The 12,226-nt window shown below is 38.2% G+C and overlaps 2 protein-coding genes across 3 annotated transcripts; both read right to left on the minus strand.

Moving 5' to 3' along the window:
• Positions 1–1,407: 1,407 nt before the first annotated feature.
• micos10 (mitochondrial contact site and cristae organizing system subunit 10) lies at positions 1,408–4,342 on the minus strand. Its single transcript, XM_042492116.2, has 4 exons — positions 4,207–4,342; positions 2,915–2,962; positions 1,738–1,844; positions 1,408–1,617 (listed from the first exon to the last, which is right to left on the minus strand). Exons 1-4 carry the CDS (start codon positions 4,277–4,279, stop codon positions 1,609–1,611), a joined length of 237 nt encoding a protein of 78 aa, XP_042348050.1. The 5' UTR covers positions 4,280–4,342; the 3' UTR covers positions 1,408–1,608.
• A 695-nt stretch (positions 4,343–5,037) lies between these two features.
• Positions 5,038–11,170, minus strand: sike1 (suppressor of IKBKE 1). 2 transcript variants are annotated; one of them, XM_042491907.2, is made up of 6 exons: positions 11,014–11,168; positions 10,741–10,917; positions 9,210–9,315; positions 8,985–9,127; positions 8,762–8,875; positions 5,038–6,203 (listed from the first exon to the last, which is right to left on the minus strand). In XM_042491907.2, exons 2-6 carry the CDS (start codon positions 10,897–10,899, stop codon positions 6,066–6,068), a joined length of 660 nt encoding a protein of 219 aa, XP_042347841.1. In that variant the 5' UTR covers positions 10,900–10,917; positions 11,014–11,168; the 3' UTR covers positions 5,038–6,065. The 2 variants fall into 2 exon arrangements, with proteins under 2 accessions (XP_042347841.1, XP_042347840.1); XM_042491906.2 differs by having other exon boundaries at positions 10,741–11,170.
• Between the last annotated feature and the right edge of the window lie 1,056 nt (positions 11,171–12,226).

Consider the following 12,226-nt stretch of genomic DNA (forward strand, 5'->3'; position numbering starts at 1 on the left):
TTCCTCTGACCTTTTCATGTTTTAATGAAGACTGAATCACATGTTCTTGCATCCTTTCTCATTCAATAGCCTTCAGGTTTGTTTCATCCGCTTTTTGGCCGAATTTTGTCACTGGTCCCTTCCGATTCAGGTGTATTTTACCTCAAATCATTTGTCAAACCTTTATTTTACATGTGATCTCCATTCAACATACTGTATGTGACATCTGAAGCAATCAGTGGCTAATCGGTCTAGTCTAACTATTTTGCCTCACTGTTATGGACAGGTGCTGCACAGTGTTTTAGCATTAGATAGCTAACATGACTGCAAAAGGATTCATTGGTAACAGTTAGTCTGTCATCGGTGTCGTGTTCTTTTTTTAAAGAAAATCTTTGTTAATTATATTTTTGATTCATGAAATTTTTTTTTTAATTTTTTAAAAAGATTTCAGAAAAACTTCCACGGGGCACTACTGGAAACAATTGGTTACACCAGTCCAATAATACAGGTGCATCACAGTATAGAGCGTAAATATTTATGCAATCTGTTCTTTTACATTTCATAATTGTTCATCATTTACATACATATATGAAGCTTTGTCTTAATTTTCCATTCGTTTTGTCTGTTGTCAGTGTCTAAAAGTCAGATCGCTTTCATTGTGACGTGTCTTGAAACAAACATCTGATATTTTATAAAAACCTGTTGATACATAAGTAACATGAAGGTGCCAGTTTATCAATAGTAGTTTGAGTTATAGCTTATGAAACATTTTTCAATGACTTGTTCATTTAGCACTGGTGAATAAATTCACATTCCCTGTTCCAACAGTTCAGAAAACAATGAAGTCACTTCACCTTGTTCCTACATTATACTCCATCCAGACGATAATTATTCACAACAGGAGCGCTTGAATACAAAATAGCATAAAACGAAGCATTCATGGGGTAAAATCCTGTGCACTCCAGCATTTCAATAGCCTTGTCAAATACTAAACACGATATGCGAAGCGCTTTATTTTCATGCCCCCTCAGAACTGACTAATCTCTCCCATCACTACGCCCCTGTCATCTGCCACATCAGATCAGCTGCTGCCAACCTTCTGACCCCCTTCTCACCCACACCGAGCCCACCGCCTTCTGGGACAGCGTTTGCATCGCTCTCCCCACCTTCTCCTCCATGACACCATTTGAGAAAATCACTCCCACTCGCATTCAGAAATAAACTGAAGAAAATCCACCTTTTCAATGCTGCATTAACACTTGACTCCTATCACTCCCTTAAGCACCAGCATCACTGCTCGGAGTGTATTAATCTAGCTTTATGATTCATCACATTACTCTTGTTGTTTTACTCCTAATTTCAAGGTGATTTTAAATGTTTTTCATCCATTTAAAAGCAACTAAAGAAAAATAAATCACCGCTGCATCATTTTGTTGTCATGATTATTTTATTAAATATACACAGACTGTCCTGATCAGGCACATACAAATCATACAGAGTCATATTAGGGTGGATCATTCAACAGGGACACAAGGATCTAACTGTAGAACAGTGCAAATGCTGACTCTCAAACTAACAAAAAAAAAAAAAGTAAAAAAATAAAAATGACAGTCCCTTGATGACTTGCAGCTATTGCTCCTGTAAAAGAAAACAAAAATTAGTCACAGAAATCTTGATTTAAATCATGACACAAGGTTGGTAATCTGACTTAGACATAATGAATTATTGGGCCATGTGTGTTTTATTGCACAAACAAACCTTTTCACTTCTGTGTAGCATGTAATGTGATCTCAGGTCGTTCTGACAGTTTGCGTACGCCATGCCAAGTCCCGTCCCTGAGCCGAATGAAATTGGCCAAGCGTGCCCTACAAATGAAACAGGTACTTTATGAATTCTCAAGCACGTCACAGTGTTATAAAAACATACCCGAGATGGTGCGTGAAATCCTTTTCACACTCATCTTGTGACACCTTGTTTGTGTTTTTTCTCTCCAGTGCTTCACTTTCATATTCACATGTTCTTTTTTGTGCTTTTGAGGGTGGGTGTTTTTGGTGCTTTTCTCACAATAAAAGCACAAAATACTAAAAAATAATGTGTTCAGTTAAAGGAACAGTGTGTTAGATTCAGAGAGATATAGTGGCATCTAGTAGTAAGGATTGAAGACTGCGACCAGTTGAAGCTTTTCTGGCTGGAATTCCTGAAGTGTTCATGGTTCAGGAGGTTTTAACCAGGTGCCTAAAAAAAGCACAAACACTTTAAAATTTTAAAAAAAGAGTTTCCTGTTACAAATCGGTGTCTCTCCGATGCTGTTTGGCATGTAGGAGACAGGTCATTAGCCCATCATCTACAAATGTGTGCTCACCTTTTTTCTCTGTTAACTTAACATTCAGATGTTCAGGAGGATTTTACTGTGAGCCAAATTATTCACAGAGGTCTCTTCCTCTCCAAAACAAACAGACCCGGTGATTTAAACTAGTAAAAACCACTGACCTAAGCAGTTTCACGTTGAAAAAATTTTGTTTTTTGCAACTATGGTAGCCAACGCAAAAATGCAAATGGCCATATCAAGAGTAAGTTTTTTGTTTGTCTGTTCTAGGCTACTATAGAAATATTGAAAATAAAATAAGGTAACGAAAACCAACAGTTCTTATTTTTATGTGATTAGAAACAAAAAAACAAAACACTTATTATATCATATTCCAATTCTGCCAGTATATCCCCTTAATGCCACAAACTGGACTTTTAGATAAGACCATAGATTGGGAAAGCAAAAGACTCAAAAAACTGTGTAAGATTAATGAAGTAATTTGCTGTTAGCAGTAGCAGACAACTGCATGTACTTGCTGCAGTAGGTACAGAGAATGACTCCTTGCTACACTTGCTAAATTAAAAGTTCAAAATGTAGTAGAGAAACAATCCACTGAAAACTACTTACGTTTGAAGAACAGAACAGAAAAGACGATTCCTAACCCCAGCCCAGTGCCTGAAAAAGAGGGAGAAACAAAAACAGCTACATCCTCTGACCATTTTCTAATTCACAGTGAAAATTAATTTATTCTTACTGGGATTTTTTTTTCTTGGTTTCAGGGTGCAAAGAATATCTTTTTAACCCCCCCCAAAAAAACAGCCATATAGCCATAGGCTATTTATTTATTTATTATTATTTATCATGAGCTATATGCTGTGTCATATGACCTCTGACTTATGTTGACTGACTTTATGTACTGTATATTTTTTATGTAGCCATAGCCCACTTTTGCTTTGTAATGCACTACCACTACTTTCTAATACACATTGCAAATAACTTTAAAATCTAAATTTAAACTGATTCATACAGTAAGTTGTGTAGTGGGACGTAACGTTACAGTATTGTCCTCATTTTTTCTCTGAAACTGGACATTACTGTGAAATCACTTCCTCTCACTGTTTGAAATAACACATGTGGTCTTTACACACAGTCTCTCTAAAACAACGTGAGTCAGGTACCTCACTCCAGCTGATGCTGCCTTACAGTGACATCACACCAAACTCCGTTCAAAAATCTGCCAAATGTATGGTTCATTGCTTATTAGCAGTATATACATGAGTGATGCATGACTGATGACTTCATAGCAAGGTTAAAGGATCAACTGGTCTATAATACTAGTTATTCATCAAGCAATGCCCTACTTAAACAAATAAACTTTCACGTTATCCCGTTCCCGATGTGACGTTCAAGTTACGTTAGATAAGTTCACTCTAGAAAACGGCGGAGATGTAAACCGAGACAATGAAAAGTTTACGTAGTATTAAAATAAACGTCTTGTATATATACCGAATTCAGGAGTGGGCAACACAGTTTCGTAAAATATATTACTTAATGTCTTTGCAAAGCTGTAACGTATTGATAAAGCAAGATAGCATCAAACTGTCCCTTTATGAATGGCGCTTCTACTCAATTTAGGTTCTTTCCAACAGTAAAGTTTAAGGGACCGCAAATATTTCTGAGCACCGATGGTCAGTCTTTTTGATTAAAGTCAATACATCATAATTTTACCTATCAAAATGAACAAGTCGTAGATATCTTAGTGGTCATTCAGTTGTCCTTTACGAGCCCCTTCGGCTAGCTAGTTAGCCTCTCGCCCAGTCAATGACAGCTGTGGACTACAGTGTAAACTGTTGCTTATTTTGGCCTTATTCGGGGGCATTACAATGTCGTTACAATCGGGAAGACGTTGAGATATTTACCGAGTTTAATGGCACCGTCTGCCAGGCACCGGTCCCACTTTTTCCCCAGCTCCTTTTCAGACATGCTGAACATTAGCTTCTCTCAGAAGTGTCAAATGCAGCTCTGGTGCTGCCTTCAGGTGCTATGGGAAATATAAACATCTGATGATTTGAGCGAAGGGGGCCTGTGACAAAGTGCAGTGGGCGAGTACGCTTTATCCTATCAGAGCTACAAAATAATGTTTATTATCAGGCGGATGTTTTTTAGAGAATACATGTGGGTGGAAAACTCTTCAACAGGTTAAAGCTCGATTAAACCCTTTTCCATGAACGCCACCCTTGCAAACCTCGCGATGCATTAAAACCAAAGCTGCTTAATGTCGCCATCCTGTGGTAAAGATTAAAACAGTCTGTTTTACTTGCACACATTATTATCAGTGTGTAAGTGGGGTTATATGTATTTAGGCTTTGGGTGACGATAGATATTTCAAGGAGGCTAAGCAGTTTGAAAATAGCTTTCGTTGGCATGGAGTCATGTGCCTCGACCTTGATTCAAGTCTCTGGAGCTCTACTGAGGGGATGGACATCATTCTTCCGAAAGACATTCCTTTATTTTGTGTTTTGATGCAACATGTGATGTGTTAGCAAGATCTCAAATAGGTGTTACATTGAGTTATGATCTGTTGACAAAATACACTTATATATGCAACAGAGCATGGCTGGATGGTAATTGTTTAACTGTAATATGCATCTGTGTGGATGCATCTTATCTTTTCTCCATCCATTTATTCAAGTTTTGGTTTGTCACCCCTCTGTGTAGTTTGGCAGAGAAAAAAAATCCCATATGCACAGTTTTTTTTATTGCAAATTTATTTGAAAGTTTCTGAATGAAATTTTGTTTGACACAAATCAGTACACTGTGATGAAGTCATTACAGCATGTTCACCTTATTAACACTGATTTCCTGAGATGACAATATACAATTTCTGACACTTAACAGTGCTCAAACATTTGATACCCATTACACAAAAAAAACTTGGCATGTTTTGAAATTGTTACCATTAAATAAAGACGTGCCGTCAGCTGGGACACTGCTGCATCCAAATCTGAAAACTACAAAACCTGGTGTTGATCGCACAGAATCAAAGTACTAAACATGGAAATCATGTTATATATGAATTCTACAAACAGACTGACAAACGTATCAAATTCATTAAATGACAGACAGTCACATACAAATGATCCACTGTCGCTCCTCAGCAGGCAAACTGTGTGAAACAGCCAAAAGTCATCATGTTGGCAGAGTGATTATCAAGCACAGTCTCCTCAAACGGTGCAGACTACAAGTTGGCTTCTTAATGGACTTCAAGTGAACTCATAGTAGGGCTGATAGTGAGTATCTTACACATTGTGAGAGTGTGTGTGTGTGTGTGTCTGTGTGTGTGTGTGTGAACAGCAAAGGGGCACCAAAGAGGTAGAAACTGTGTCCTTAGAGCAAATGTATCTTTGGCCGAAAAAAAAATAACCCCCCTTTGCTTTTACTGCCTTAACTCCTGTACATATGTGTCTGAACTCTCACTGTTGCTCGTGTGACCAAGACGCCTCATTAAAAGTCAGGTGATGCAGAATTCACGTCAACACGACTGCAGTGATAACACACATACTGTACATGTGAAAACAAGTGCTATCATTCAGACATACCTGCAGGTAAATGCGTCTGATAGCCTTCGCTACAAATAAAAATGCTGTGGTTTGATTGCATTCCATCCTATGTAAAGAAAATAATAATGTGGTGAAGGGTAAAGAGATCATCTACCCTGTTTCTTGGTTTCTGAGGGACTTGTTGCCCCGACCACAGTTCACACTGAAGCTTTGTCTGATCACTCTGGGGACCCTGGCTGAGGGGACTGTTGTGCTGCTGCTGCTGCTGCTGCTGCTGGCTGGTTGCTTTCTTCTGTTGCTGTCTTCACTGAGCTCTTGCTGATGGCCAGGAGGTCTCGCAGCTCCTTGTTCTCAATCTGTACAAGACAGGATAAACATATATTTAAAAAAAGAAAAACACATTAAAAAATCAAAATGAAATGTTTAGATTTAAATGGCCAGATATCAACTATCAACTAAACTCAACATCATTTTATACATAATTTTTAACGCACACCTCTGTTTTTGCTCCCGTATTTTACTAGTTTAAGTTAACCCTTTGAAACCGAGCAAATTAGCCTGATTTCTTTCAAAAACATGGGAAGAAGGAAAGGAGCAACAAAAGAAGAAATTACCCAACAATTTGCAAGAAATTTGTAAGAAGTACATGAAAATTACCTGAAAATTAGTAAAATAAATAAATGAATTATTAAATCATGTCAAAAAAGCAAACAAGACTTGGAAAAAGTGCCTAAAAAGTAATTGTAACATAACTTTAAATATGAAATTATGATAATTACACATATAGTATTTCCCCAGCAATTTCCTTTTTTTCTACACTTGATATTTTTCCTTAGCTTTTGAAAAAATAATTTCTAATAAATATTTTTTATTTGTGGAACATTTCATATCAAATTGCTCATTGTCTCTTTCCCCCAAGTTTTTAACAGACATCACACCCTGAAACTCAGGTTTCAAATGGTTAAACACGTGTGAAAGTTGTATCAAAGCAGCACAAGAAAAATGATGTTGCTCCAGGTTTCAAAGGGTTAAGCCTCTAACACTTTTTCATGCGCTCGATAGATTTATCTCTCTCATACTTTGGGTGCAACTTTGTTTAGAAACCTGCAAGGTAATCTCAGACTGGCCACCCAAGATGCTGATGTAATTATTGATTCACATAAACCGTCAGAAGCTGTCTCAGGTAAGTTCTTCTGCATGCTAGTTGTCCTCACGGGGGTCTTGACCTGACAGCAGGTCATCGTTATAATTGACTTGAGTGGGCGACTGCTCACCGTCAATGGCGTCTGGCACTTTGGAGAAGTGATATTTTCACAGATGAATCCCGGTTTAAACTGTGCCGGCATATGGCAGACGCTGTATATGAGGTCATGTGGGCGAGTGGTTTAATCATGCCAACACTGTGAACAGACAGACTGCTCCATGGTGCCGGTGAGGTTATGGTATGGGCTGGCATAAGCTACAGACAGCGAACACGAGTGCATTTTTTTGACGGCAGTTTGGATGCACAGAGATACTGTGACAACATCCTGAGATCCACTGACATGCCGTTCATCTGACGCCGTGATCTCATGTTGCAACATATTACTTGGCCCCATGTTGCAAAGACCCAATCCTCAAACCGGACATGTCACCCACTGAGCATGTTTGGGCTGCTCTGGAATTGCACGGGCGACATCTTGTTTCAATTCCTGCCATTATCCAGCAGCTTCACATGGCTATTGAAAAGAAGGCCAGCAATCAACAGTCTGATCAACTCTATGTGAAGGAGATGTGTCGCATTGCATGAGACAAATGGTGGTAACACCAGATACTGACTAGTACTTTTGTGTATCTGTGATTTAAAATATATATATATATATATATATATATATATATTTTTTTTTTTTTTTCCTAGTTGTGCAATTGTCGTTTTTCAAGATAAAACTGAACAGTTAGAGTGGCATTTTATTGTCACCATCCCAAGGCACACCTGCGTAGTAATCATGCAGATTAATCAGCATCTTGGCATGTCACACCTGTCAGGTGGATGGATTATTCTGGAAAAGGAGAAGTGCTCACTAGCAAGGATTTTTTAAAATTTGTGACCAAAATTTGAGAGAAATATATCTGTGCACAAAAAGTCTTAGATCTTATTTTCAAACTATGAAAACATTTTTGTTCTGTTTATATCATCACATATTTTACTCTTACTAGTGGTATCTAGCCATTCAGGTAGTTTTGGTTTAATCAGTCCAGGTTGAGACATCTGTCTCCGGGATTTCTGCTTCCATCTCAACACATCATCATCATCATCATCATCACAGCTGAAGTGAACCGAGTTACATTTGTGGTCCTTACAGCATTGAAAACTTCTTAAACATCCAACAGTTGCATCTACTAAATAGTGTTTCTGTTCCTCTGCGTAATCTACATACTGAGAACCATTATCACCGGAACTATTTTTATCCTAAAACAGTCCCTGTAATTGTAATTTATCAATGCTGTAAATGCCACTAACATAATTCCATTCATCTTTATGTATTATGACGTTGAATAATAGCCAGAAAAGTGTTTTTGCAGCGCATTATGATGTCACAATGACCTTTGGGAATATAAAATGTCATCAAATGTCACCATAATTTTATCTTCTGAGACATTTGTGTGAAATGTTGTCATAAGTAGCATATAAATTCTTAAGTTACAGTAAAAAACTTTTTTGTGAGGCCACAGTGATCTTTGACAATCAACTTCTATTCAGTGGATGCTTGTGCCAAATTTGAAGAAGTTCCCTCAAGGCATGCCTGAGATATCACGTTCACAAGAATGGGACAGATGACCTGAAATCATAACTCTTCCCGCCATGATTGTCACCGGCAGGGAGGCGCAAAAACATCAACAGTTGCTCCTGATTCTACTGAAGCCCCGTGCTCACCTCTAGCTGTGCGAGCCTCTCTCTTACTGAGCAGTAATGCTGATCGTCCACCTGCACCGCTCTTCTCATCACCTGCCCCATCTCGCATATCCGCTCCACCTGGCTCTGCACTTCCTGGAGAACAGTCAGAAATGAACAGTAAATGAAAGAGAAATTCAACCATTAGTTTGGAATCTTAATCTACTGATGACAGGGAACCTAAAAACATGAAGAGCCAGCATACTTTTGCGTGGTTCTCGTGGAGGCTGAGCACAGGTTTAGTGTCCAGCTCCTTCTTTGCCATCATCAGCTGGAGCATCTGCTTGCGATATCGTCCCATGATCAACTCTAGCGCGTACTGGTGCTCTTCAAGAGATAACCACAGTTCTGAAGAGACAGTCACAAAGAGGGTTAGCAAAAACATAAAACTGTCACACAATCTACAAGATTGTTTTTTTTTCATTTTCACCTTTATTCTCCTGCTGTAGTTCCTTGATTTGAGTGTTTTCCTGAGTCAGTAGGACATGAGGCTTATATTTTGTCAGCTCCTGAATCTCTGAAGCATCTTCTGTGTGCTGAGAGGAGAGCGGGAATAGAGCAGTGAAGAGAAATAACAAACAGAAAGATGTGTCGTTCTGTTTTAATGATACGAGATAATGATGTGAATGTTAATGATGTGAGATCAAAGCTATTGTTTCATTTGTAAATCAGAGTCCTAATTTCCATTTTCAATGTATCATATTATGTTATTATAAACTGTATTCATAGTCTCAGCATCAAACATGAACTACTGTTAAAGCACTGATTAGTTCTATGATATTCATGACATCTAAGTTTTGCAAGTTCCCTTTTCACAAAAGGGGGCTTGAACTGGCTGGCCAGCAATTTATTCTTTGTGGGTTTTTTTTGTACAAACAAACACACAATTTAACAAAATATAACTTGAAATGTAAGAGAATATTGATAGACTTCAGTAAATGTGATATTATATTTTGTGATGCTGCATCGATTCTAAAAAACATTGGATTTATTTTTTTAATTCATAGATACATGTGATGATTTGTGGCAGTAGTTTATTTTGTGTTGTGTTAACCCCTTGACTGCTAAATAGCAGTACACAAATGCAATACAAATGCAGATCCCACTGTTCCGATTGCATAAAATAATGACTGTCTGCACACTTACTTTATTTAAGACAACCATTTGATCCTACTAGGATCTCTGTCAGGTCAAACGTTTGAAAACATGAAACCACACCTTTATTTATACATAACACATAACGCACACCAATAGGCTGATGAATTCTATGGTGTGGCAGGTGTGGTTAACCATCTGAACCAGGCAGGGTGGTAAAACAATTGCCAATCAACAGTTAAAAAATTACATAGAAAAAGTACACAGGAAAAGAAAAACAGTGATGTCAATGCCATAGTACAAAACATCAAACCTATCTCAGTTCCTAAAAACATTATATAGAGAATGTTTGTATCAGAATTAATGTTTATATCAGAATAATTATAAATACAAAAAATCAAATTCCAAAAATGGAAAAATTTAAAATAACAATAAACAATGAGAGGCATTTTCAAACATCTGACATATCGAAGATCCAAGCAGGATCAAAAAAAAGGTCTTAAACAGTGTGCAGGTGTGACCTTTTTCCTCATGCGCCTTATTTCAAACATGCACAGAATATTTAAGCAACTCATTTTTGGAATTTTCTAAAGGTAAATTGCCACTTAGTTTCATCCTAATTTCTGCATTTAGCATTGGTCCACACACTTCCCTTTGTGTTGATGGTAGAGGAGTGTGTGCTCATCAGAGGAAACATTTGAGACGTTGTTGGGCAGAAAATTCGATTTAGTACGTTGATTCTGAACAGATGACAAAGTTAGAGCTCAACTGAGTTCTGCTGCACCTAATGTGTGCGTGCATCACTGAGCAACGCAGCAAACTTTGCAGAAATGTGAATGTAACGGTGCGGAGCTACTTGTCCTCACCTTGTCTGGGGGAGCATTTCCCACCTCTCTCATGCTCTGCACTCTCTGGCTGAGGGCCCCGGACTGCTCTATCAGTCCCTCGGCGGCCGTGTCGTGCTCTTTGAGCCTCTCCAGAAGGGTCCGAGCATCGCCCAACACTTTTTCCAAAGTGCAGGCCATACTGGAAACTGTCAACTCCTGTATAACAAGCTAACGTTACTTCACACAGCCGGATTGAAATACCTCGCAGTGTTATCTTGTGTTGTTGCTAGCTAGCCGAGGCAGCTGCGATACCTTTACAGCGATGTGTACCAACTATTGCGGGACTTCGGAAATATTTGTCGACAGGCGGAATAAGTAAAATACGCGCAAATAATAAAAAAAAATACTCTCTGTTTTGTTGTCAATTGCGCCGTTTCCGTGTGAGACTAAACAATGACGTCACATCCGTATCTTCTTCTTTGTCTATCGTAAATTACAAAACCGGATTCCATGTTGATACCGCCACCTATTGGAGGGTTTAGATAATTGACAATAGCAACCGTGAAATTGATTAGCTGGACAGAACACGCTTGATTCTGAAATCAAAACCACCAGCACCACAACAACAACAACAACAACAACAACACAGCTTTGCAGGAAGGGAACAAAACCCGGGTGAGTTTTTAAGAGTCTTACGTTTTCTGCACGACGGGGAGCAGCGGAGAGCGTTGCTGTGTTTCATGTGTTACAATGAATTTGGAAACATGTAGCCATGTTGATGCTTTACCTTTTCATTTCACTGCCCACACACATACGAATATGGTAGGGAACAGTTCTTTATTTGTCAGAGGAGGGCGTGGCTGGGGTGTGACGTAGGTGTTTTTTGTCACTTCCCAAAAGGTTGAAACATTTTTCCTTGGGTCTTGAATGCAAGAGCCTCCAGCAAAAGACAACTTGGTTGTTCACTCTTGCCATGCATGCTAGATAGTTCATGGAAACTTTATACATTTGGCCATTTTTTTAGAGACATGTAAAATAAAGTGATTTTGTTGAAATATCACTATTTTTAACTTAAGATTTGTTTGTGTGTGTGTTTCTTTATCTTTATTATGGCGGAGGCATTCATCGAACATGAAGGACTGTTGGAAATGTGAAAATCCACAATTTCTGTTTTTACATTTTCTGGCTATATTATGAATGGTGTAATAAACCCACGGGTGGTTTGGAACACATGCTTTCTTTTAAAATCAGCTTTAACATAATGACAAAATACAGACATTTAAATTTGTTGCTCAGCCGCTAATCCAAAATGAATAAAGTCCCTCACTAGTGCTTAAAAATATTTATTTACCCCCCCCCCCTTTTTTTTAAACCACTCCACCCTACATCATAAATAATTAACAGTCCCTAACAAAGAATATTTGTATGACATTTGTACAGTGATTGAACATCAAGTAATTGCGGGATTTCATAAAATACATTTGGGGATTTCGGCACATTTTGTAATTAATAAACTGATTAACAT

Source organism: Plectropomus leopardus, chromosome 9 (genome assembly GCF_026936395.1).
Source record: "Plectropomus leopardus strain MGB_pleo_1.0 chromosome 9, ASM2693639v1, whole genome shotgun sequence".
NCBI classification, from domain to species: domain Eukaryota; kingdom Metazoa; phylum Chordata; class Actinopteri; order Perciformes; family Serranidae; genus Plectropomus; species Plectropomus leopardus.

Coding starts and splice junctions, on each gene's coding strand:
- sike1 (XM_042491906.2), bottom strand. CDS start 10,899: ATGGCCTGCACTTTGGAAAAAGTGTTGGGCGATGCTCGGACCCTTCTG. Junction 9,316..10,740: donor GAAATGCTCCCCCAGACAAG/GTGAGGACAAGT, acceptor CTCTCCTCTCAG/CACACAGAAGATGCTTCAGA. Junction 8,876..8,984: donor TCCACGAGAACCACGCAAAA/GTATGCTGGCTC, acceptor ACTGTTCTCCAG/GAAGTGCAGAGCCAGGTGGA.
- micos10 (XM_042492116.2), bottom strand. CDS start 4,279: ATGTTCAGCATGTCTGAAAAGGAGCTGGGGAAAAAGTGGGACCGGTGC. Junction 2,963..4,206: donor AGACGGTGCCATTAAACTCG/GTAAATATCTCA, acceptor CCTCTTTTTCAG/GCACTGGGCTGGGGTTAGGA. Junction 1,845..2,914: donor TTCTGTTCTGTTCTTCAAAC/GTAAGTAGTTTT, acceptor TTTCATTTGTAG/GGCACGCTTGGCCAATTTCA.